At 43.8% G+C, this 10000-nt stretch overlaps 1 protein-coding gene across 1 annotated transcript in view; it reads right to left on the bottom strand.

Moving 5' to 3' along the window:
- Window positions 1-10000, bottom strand: part of LOC143287850 (uncharacterized) — a 31569-nt gene that overhangs the window by 3944 nt on the left and 17625 nt on the right. The window contains exons 7-13 of the mRNA XM_076596088.1: window positions 9989-10000; window positions 7074-7094; window positions 6110-6181; window positions 4596-4766; window positions 2018-2135; window positions 1411-1416; window positions 1-72 (exon numbers count right to left, since the gene is read on the bottom strand). The exon at window positions 1-72 is cut by the window's left edge and continues 60 nt beyond it; the exon at window positions 9989-10000 is cut by the window's right edge and continues 134 nt beyond it. Coding sequence (XP_076452203.1) covers window positions 1-72; window positions 1411-1416; window positions 2018-2135; window positions 4596-4766; window positions 6110-6181; window positions 7074-7094; window positions 9989-10000 — 472 coding nt within the window. The remainder of the gene's footprint in view (window positions 73-1410; window positions 1417-2017; window positions 2136-4595; window positions 4767-6109; window positions 6182-7073; window positions 7095-9988) is intronic.

The following is a 10000-nucleotide window of genomic DNA, read 5'->3' as shown; positions in this document are numbered from 1 at the left end:
AGTGGGGCTCATACTGCAGTACATCTTGCTACACATGCCCTCAAACCCGTACACTGTCTGGTACTGGTGACCCTGGGGATTTAAAATGACAACGAACACACACACACACACACACTTCGTTTAAATGCCTTTCGTACAAAATTTTCTAAAAATACAAAATGTATATGCTGTAAGCAAATAACTGTAAGCCATCTACTCATTCATTGTCCGAGCATAAGACAGTTAATTCCAAAAGATATAGTTGATGACTTTTCTTCCAATATTTCATTATTTTGCCATCTACTCATTCATTGTCCGAGCATAAGACAGTTAATTCCAAAAGATATAGCTGATGACTTTTCTTCCAATATTTCATTAGCCACTGAAAAGATATTGAATGATTATTCATTGCTTAGAATGTTTTCGGAAATTTTAAACTCCAATCCAGTTGGTATCCTCCTTTGATGTATCATAATTAATGTTGTTATTTATATTTACATTGTTGTAGGTTAATACTTGTTGATATGCATATACAATATTCTCCTTCCCATGACACCTCATTCAATACACACCACAATCTCTTTAGACTTTTTCTTATGATATACTTTTCCTCTGATACATAACATGAACACTTTTTTACACTAATATTCACATGCATTCCCTTTCCTTTATCCGCTACTTTACTCCTTTCCGTCTAAAAACACTTATAGTGAATATACGTTAAACTGAAGAAAACACACACACACACACACACACACACACAGTTTCAGTCATGGTTATGTTTTTGTGTTGAGTAATTGTCGACGTTTGTTTTGCGGCCGCGCCTGATGTAATTTCTCTTAATGAGATAATAAAGTTCTTCTTATCTTAGCTTAGCTTTCAGTTTCTCATGGAGGCGTCATTGCCGCGGTTCGGACAAATGCATATACGCTACAACACATCCGGTAGCCAGATCATTGCCTGACAGCAGCATGACCCACAAGCGCTTGGTCAGGCCTTGAGTGCATGCTTATATATATAGACAAAGACACAACGAACGCACTGACACACCCACACTGATGCTAACATACACGCACATCCACACACACACAAATGTATATGCACGCACGCACGCAAACACACACACACACACATATATATATATATAACTGTTTGATGCATACAGTTACACACACACACACACACACACACACACACACACACACACACATATATATATATATATATATATATATATATATACAGAGAGAGAGACAGACAGACACAGAAACAAGAGGAACAGAGAGAACAGAATGAAAGAAGGGGAGTAATCCATGACTGGTGTCTGATCCTCGTGTCTTTTTAATTAAAGATAGAAAAAAACAAAAACAAACAAACCAAAAAACAAAAACAAAACAAAACAAAACATGGTGACGCTTTTCAGCAACCTACCACAGTCTGCAATCACATCCGTAATGAGATGTACCAAACTGCCAGTTATTGTTCTCAAGTGGCTATGGAGTGGAGTGATGGCCTGGAGGGAACGCGTCCGCATAGGAAGCGAGAGAATCTGAGCGAGCTGGTTCGAATCACGGCTCAGCCGCCGATACTTTCTCCCCCTCCACTTGACTTTGAGTGGTGGTCTGGACGCTAATCATTCGTATGAGACGATAAACCGAGGTCCCGTGTGCAGCATGCACTTAGCGCACGTAAAAGAACCCACGGCAACAGAAGGGTTGTTCCTGACAAAATTCTGTAGAAAAATCCACTTCGATAGGAAAAACATATAAAACTGCACGCAGGAAAAAAAATTTAAAAAATGAAAAAAAGAAAGAAAAAAGGGTGGCGCTGTAGTATAGCGACGCGTTCTCCATGGGGAGAGCAGCCCGAATTTCACACAGAGAAATCTGTTGTGATAAAAAGAAATACAAATACAATACAAATACGCGTGGCAAAATGTTGCTGAGTAACCATTCATTTTTTTTTTTCTCCCGGCGTAGATTTCCCTGTCGACCCATAACAGTATCCTTTCCACTGCCCCAGGAATGTCCACACGTACCCGACAAAAGTAGGAGCCGTACCCGAAGGTCAAGGTGCACTGGTCATCAGCATTGTAGGTCTGTCCGGCCTTGTCCGACACGATGTTCTCGTAATTGTCCGGAAAACATTCGGGACGCCTGGTTGTGCAAACGCGCGCGCACATACATAGACACACACACGTGCGCACGCACGCACGCACGCACACAGACACCCACACACAGACACACAGTAACTCAACAACAAGAAGAACAAAACCAACAAGAGGCAAAGCCTTCAAGACTCACTTGTGCTTCGCGCTTTATCCAGTAAAGGAATCATGAGGAGAGAGAGAAAAAAAGAGAGATTAAATATGATATGTAAAATAAGCTTGGAAGAATACATTTAGTTATATATATATATATATAAATTAAAAAAAACACACCCCAAAAAACCGAACCAAAACAACAACAACAATAACAACAACAAAAACAAAACAAAACAAAACAAAACAAAAAACCAACTAAAAAAAACAAAAAACAAAAAAAACAAACAAAAAAACAACAAAAAACAAACAAAAAACAACAACAACAAAAAAACAAAAAACAAAAACGGCATGCGAGCAGGATGGAACCTTGCATGTTCAATTCCAAAGCAAGCAGACTAATCCCCATTGCCGTGAGGCATCTGGCGTCTTTGGACTAAATTTAATACTTGACACAAAATTGACGTTTTTCTTCTTCCTGTGACAAACAGATGTGATTATAGTTGACGTAATAACGCCGTTTAAATCATGTTTTTTTTGTGTGTGTGTTTTATTATATCTCGATTATTCTTGTAAATTCGGCGGTAAAGGAGACGTTGCCATCGCTTCAAGCACACCACAACACATTGTAGATCTCTAGATATGCACTGACGAACCAGTCTACAACGGGCTGAAAGAAACGATTGATTAAATTTTTCTTTTATGTTCATTCAGGCTAATTCAGTGTCCACTTTAGAATATTTATATGCAGTGAACAAGTCGATGGCGTAGTTAGTATCACTGTATGTGTTCTGTCCAGAATTTGTATTAGTTTACATTTAATTGCGAACAAGAAAAACAAGGTCGTCGTCTTCGAACACAACCTACCTTCTACTAAGTTCTTGTAAGCCTAACTCAGTGGGAAGCTGGTTTTTAAAATTTTCGGAATTCGGAGCGAATCTCAACAAATAAACCCTTAATCAAATCGGAAATACGGCTTAATTCGGGAGACTTACAAGCTGTTACTGGTATGACAGTGAAGATTTTTCCCCCATACTATGTTTAAGCCAAATTTGGTATTGGCAAAGTATTTCCAGAGAAAATGGCAGTGCTACAGTTTACCACACACACACACACACACACACACACACACACACACACACACACACACACACAACCGAACACCGGGTTAAAACACAGACTCACTTCGTTTACACAAGTGAGTCAAAAATTGACATTACATACTTTGGACTTTCACCTTTTCTGCGGTACAGACCATCAACACTTTCACCATGCTGGCAGCCATTGTACGATCGCACAATGAAGAAGAGAAAAAAGGGTGGAAAAGGAAGAAGAAAAGAAAAGAAAAGAAGGAGAAGAAAAACAACAAAAAAAACCCACCAACAAAACAAATAAACAAAAAAGAGCGAAAAACGAGAAGGTAAAAAAGGTCACACAAGGTGCACAACCGAGTGCTCAGCACTGCGAGATCATGACAACACCGTGAATACCACCTTATTAACAAGCACCGTGGAACCCTATTAAGAAAAGAAAACCTGCAGGACACACATGCACACACGCAGATAAACAATCATCAATTCAATATATGAAAAAAAATAAGAGTAAAGAGACAAAAAATAACAAACAACAAAAAAACAAACAAAAATTGACCAACCTCTCCGTGACGTAGTTTGAGGACATTCCTGTGGAGACCAGGGGGAGACACACACACTCACACACACACTCACACACACACACACACCCATACACACACACATTCACCCCCCCTACACACACACACACTCATACACACACACACATCCATCCCCTAAACACACACACACACATACACATACACACAAACCACACACACCCATACACACACCCATTCACCCCCCTACACACAACACACACATCACCCCCCTACACACACACACACTCATACACACACACATCCATCCCCCTAAACACACACACACACACATACACATACACACAAACACACACACACCCATACACACACACATTCACCCCCCTACACACACACACACACACTCATACACACACACACACACACACACACACACACACACACACACATCCATCCTCCTAAACACACACACACACACACACACATTCACCCCTCCGCACCCCCCCCCTCCCCACACACACACCTACACACATACACACACTCACAGACACACACACATCCACCCCCCTACACACACACACACACTCATAAACACACACACAGATCCACCCCCCCCCACACACACACACACTCATAAACACACACATACACCCCCCAACACACACACACACACACACACACACACACACACACACACACACACACACCAAATACCCCCTGACCGACCTCTCCGTGACGTAGGTGATGACGGCCTGGGCGGAGCAGGGGGAGAAGGCCCATGGTTTGGAGGACCCCCGGGGCACCCCGATGTAGGCGGACATCACGTAGCGGGCACTGTCCCCTGTGCAGTTCCCTGGGCGGCTCTGGCTGTAGGACCCGTCATGCTGGGAGCTCACACTGCAGCCAGCCAACCACTCAGTCAATCAGGCAGTCAGTCAGTCAAGCCAGTCAGTATCAGTATCAGTAGCTCAATGAGGCGTCACTGCGTTCGGTCAAATCCATATACGCTACACCACATCTGCCAAGCAGATGCCTGGCCAGCAGCGTAACCCAACGCGCTTAGTCAGGCCTTGAGAGGAAAAAAAAAAGACTAAAAAAATAACCAAAAAAAAAAAAAGAAGGAAAAAAAGAGAGAGATATATACATAAAAATACTACTGCCTAATGATAATAATATTTAAAAGGTGCAAAATCTTGATTAAGTCATCTCTAAGCGCGCTCGTGCGCACGCACGCACACACACACACACACAAAGTCAGTATGTCATAATAGATCGATCCACCCGTCGATCAGTCCGTCGTAAATCAATAGATCAGTCGGCAACAAATCAGCGATTCAATCAATCCAGCAGTGACGGGCGCAATAGCCGAGCGGTTAAAGCGTTGGACTTTCAATCTGAGGATCCCGGGTTCGAATCTCGGTAACGGCGCCTGGTGGGCAAAGGGTGGAAATTTTTTGCCGATCTCCCAGGTCAACATATGTGCAGACTTGCTATTGCCTGAACACACTTGGTGTGTGTACGCAAGCAGAAGATCAAATATGCACGTTAAAGATCCTGTAATCCATGTCAGTGTTCGGTGGGTTATGGAAACAAGAACATACCCAGCATGCACAACCCCCAAAACGGAGTATGGCTGCCTTCATGGCGGGAAAACGGTCAAACACGTACAATGTTACATGTTTGTCTGAGTGTGTATGTGTGCGTGCCTGAAACCTGATTGAATGACACAGGAAACGAATGAGGTAGGCAGCCTGTTGTGCAAATGACCCCGTGTTTGTAAAGTGCTTAGAGCTTGGTCTCCGACTGAGGATAGTCGCAATATAAGTGTCCATATCAATCAATCAGTCAGTCAAGCAAACCAGCCAGTCAGCCAGCCAATATGTCATATACACAGATACCCACATACCCCCCCTAAACCCCCCCCCGACACACACACACACCCACACACACTAACACACACACACATACTCATTCGCTCACACAAACGCACACACACTCACCCCCACCACCCCAACACACACACACGCACACACAGAACACCCACCTCCCCCACATGCACACGAACACACCTACCCCCTCACTCCTCCAACACACACACCAACAAACATATACATCCACCCACACAACCACCACCCCTACACACACACACACACACACCCCTACACACACACACATACATCCACCCACACCACCACCACCACCACCTCTACACACACACACACACACACACACACACACACCTGTGCCCAATCTCATGAGCGGTGATCATGCCTGTGATGCCATGAAATTTCTCCTCCACCACTGCCACCGGGCTGCCCGTGCACGCGCCCCCTCTGTAGGCGATACCTGTGTCGTCGTCGTCATCATCATCATCATCATCATCATCGTCATCAACATCTTCATCATCGCCATCATCGTCGTTGTTGTAATCATTATCATCGTCTTCATCTTTATCATTACTGTCATCATCGTTGTCTTCATTGTCGTGATCATCATCATTATCATCATCGTCGTCGTCGTCATCATCATCATCGTCATCGCCGTCATCATCATTTTGATCATCGTCGTCGTCATCATAGTTATGATGATGATGATGATGATGATGATGATGATGATGATCGTCATTGTCGTAGTCGTCATCATCATCAAGAGAAAGGTCAACACAGTTCAGGAATATCTTGGGGTTTCAGGTGACTGGATGACAGAAATTCATTGAAAACGTGCCAAATTTCTTTTCCTATTCAGAGAGTGAGCGAGAGCGAGAGAGAGAGAGAGACAGAGAGAGAGACAGAGAGACACGGAGAGAGGAGAGAGAGAGAGAGAGAGGAGAGAGAGAGAGAGAGAGAGAGAGAGAGAGAGAGAGAGGAGAGAGAGAGAGAGACCTTTTGGGCTTCTGCCCACTGGGTTTTCGCAACAACAATGCTACTACTACTATCACTACTACAACTAATAACAGCAACAACAACAATGATGATAATAATAACAATAATAATGATTATGATGATGACAGAACTACTACCACTGCTACTACGTACTACTACCGCAACTACTACGTACTACTTTATGCGTTCACCCCCCCCCCCCCTTGCACCTCCCCCCCCCCCCCACTAAAAAAATGTCAAACATACATGAACAAACATGCACCATGTACACCACAATTGTACGAACAAGCGCGTGCATACGCGAACACGCAAACTAACACACCCGCACACGTACACCCACGACCTGCAGAAGTTCAAAAAGCACACAAGATTCGCGCAACAGCCGAATGGTCAAAGCGTTGGACTTTCAATCTGAGGGTTCCCGGGTTCGAATCTCGGGGACGGGGCCTGGTGGGTAAAGGGTGGAAATTTTTCCTTTCTTCCGGGTCAACATATTATGCGCAGACCCGCTTTTGCCTGAACCCCCTTCGCGTGTATATGCACGCAGAAAATCAAATACGCACGTTTAAGACCCTGCAATCCATGTCAGCGTTCGGTGGGTTGTGGAAACAAGAACATACCCAGCATGCATACCCCCGAAAACGTCGTATGGCTGCCTACATGGTGGGGTAAATAAACAAAACGGTCATTCACGTAAAATGTAACATGTTACATGTTTGTGTATGTGTGCGTGCCTGAAATCTGATTGAATGACACAGGAAACGAATGATGAGCGCCCAAATGGCGGCAGCCGTCAGTCGGTTCTCCACAGGTAGGCAGCCTGTTGTGTAAATGACCCCGTGTTTGTAAAGTGCTTAGAGCTTGGTCTCCGACCGAGGATAAGCGCTATATAAGTTTTCATATCATTCATTCATCGTTCATTCATTCAAGGTGGTAGGCGTCCGCGCCTTCAGTATGGTCGTCACGGTACACAGCCAGACTTACCCAGCTGTCCACTCCTTTTGGGGTCTCCGTTAGTCATCATGTTGTAACTGTGCCGGAAAAAACAAAACAAAACAAAACAAAGAAAAACTAAGAAGAGATGATTCCATACAAACTCAGAGCACGATCAACGCTTCAAAACTTCCCTCCCCATTTCTTTTCATCGTATTTGTATGCTCGATCACTTGGAAACATGTTGTTGTTTTTTTCACACTGTAATTCTGAACGCAGATCCTGTTTGCTCTACACCCGAACAACATCAACAACAACAAACAGACAAACAAAAACAACAACAACAACAAAACAAAAAAACAATAACCCCGACGAAAAAATGACAAACAATACCAGAGACACAGACTTTGTGGATTCAATCGAAAAAAGTTTCACTTTCTTGAAAAGGGATGGGGGTGGGTGGAGAAGAAGAAGAAGAAGAAGAAGAAGAAGAAGAAGAAAAAGAAGAAGAAGAAGAAGAAGAAGAAGAAGAAGAAGAAGAAGAAGAAGAAGAAGAAGAAGAAGAAGAAGAAGTAGAAGTAGAAGAAGAAGAAGAAGAAGAAGAAGAAGAAGAAGAAGAAGAAGAAGAAGAAGAAGAAGAAGAAAGAAGAAGAAGAAGAAGAAGAAGAAGAAGAAGAAGAAGAAGAAGTAGAAGAAGAAGAAGAAGAAGAAGAAGAAGAAGAAGAAGAAGTAGAAGAAGAAGAAGAAGAAGAAGAAGAAGAAGAAGAAGAAGAAGAAGAAGAAGAAGAAGAAGAAGAAGACGAAGAAGAAGAAGAAAAGAAGAAGAAGAAGAAGAAGAAGACGAAGAAGAAGAAGAAGAAGAAGTAGAAGAAGAAGAAGAGGAAGAAGAAGAAGACGAAGAAGAAGACGAAGAAGAAGAAGAAGAAGACGAAGAAGAAGAAGAAGAAGAAGAAAAGAAGAAGAAGAAGAAGAAGAAGAAGAAGAAGAAGAAGAAGAAGAAGAAGAAGAAGAAATAACAATAATCAGAGGACGACGACGTCGACGAACACCAGTCACAACTACAACAATAAACAAGAAACTACACCTCCAAAAACCTTTCCACAAAGTAAACATAGACACAGAAACACACAGACAGATAAACAGACACAGACACTCAGACACAAGACAGAGACACAAACATACACACAGAAACACACACTGAGACAGGCAGACAGACAGACAGAGAAACACACAGATATATATACAGAGAGACACATACACACATACGCACACACACACACACACACACACACATATGCACACACGCAGACACACACACACACACACACGCACACACACGCACACACACACACACACACACACACACACAACCCACCCAACTTCCGGACCAAACCCAATCCAAACTGCCCATCACAACGATACTCCTCACTCAACCTCTCCCCCCCTACACTCCTCACACACACCAACGCCATTCACTCCCCCCCCTCCACCTCCCCCAAACTCTTCCACATACCCTCCTTCAAGCCAACCACCCAACCCAACCTCCACCCCACACCCCGTCAAGCTTTCCAACCCCCACCCCACCCCACCCCACCCGGTTAGCAGCAAGGTGGTAGATGAGAAGATGATTATTTGATTAAAACATTTTTTGTGTGTGGATTAAAGGTCTTACAGCTTTTCACAGCCATCGGAGCACGTGAGTTCAAATCCACCGTGTCTAGGGGCTGGGCACAGGAAGGCGGGGGCCCAATCCTTCAAGCTATCCATCCTATACCCACTGTTCTAAAACCAGATGGAAAGCACATTGGCCAGGAACGCTGAAGCCAAATGGACGCCATACTGAGACTCGTATCCGGCTGTCGGTCCGTTGAGAAGTCGTCTGCTAATTGGTGCTAGTTTCTGAACTGTAACCGTGTATCTTCGATGAAATCGTGTTATGCTTTCCCCCGTGACATGCCAAGTGTTATGTCTTGATTGATAGCTGCCAATGGTTAAATTTAACAAAGCTATTACAGGAAAACAGTGGAGTGACACGTAGCGCAAACTTGCTGTGGAGGCACACACAGGAATGTCAACTTCACTAATACCGCGAGCAAGTGAAAGCTTGCCGTGAAGCAGTCATCGTAGCCAGCTGAGCGCTCGGCTACATATATATGAAGTTACTGCTTCGCGCTGTACTGACACGCGTAGCAAAATGGCTGATTGAACACTTCCGCTGGCTTCAGTTAGCAAAGGGGCTAAAAGAAGGCATGTACTATCCACCTACTTTTAGAACAGTGCCCCCTACCCCACCCCTGAACCCACCCGGTTTGCAGC

This window comes from Babylonia areolata, chromosome 12 (assembly GCF_041734735.1).
Source record: "Babylonia areolata isolate BAREFJ2019XMU chromosome 12, ASM4173473v1, whole genome shotgun sequence".
In the NCBI taxonomy this organism is placed as follows: Eukaryota; Metazoa; Mollusca; class Gastropoda; order Neogastropoda; family Buccinidae; genus Babylonia; species Babylonia areolata.
The sequence above is the reverse complement of the archived record's forward strand: the minus strand, read 5'-3'. Positions and strand labels throughout refer to the sequence as shown.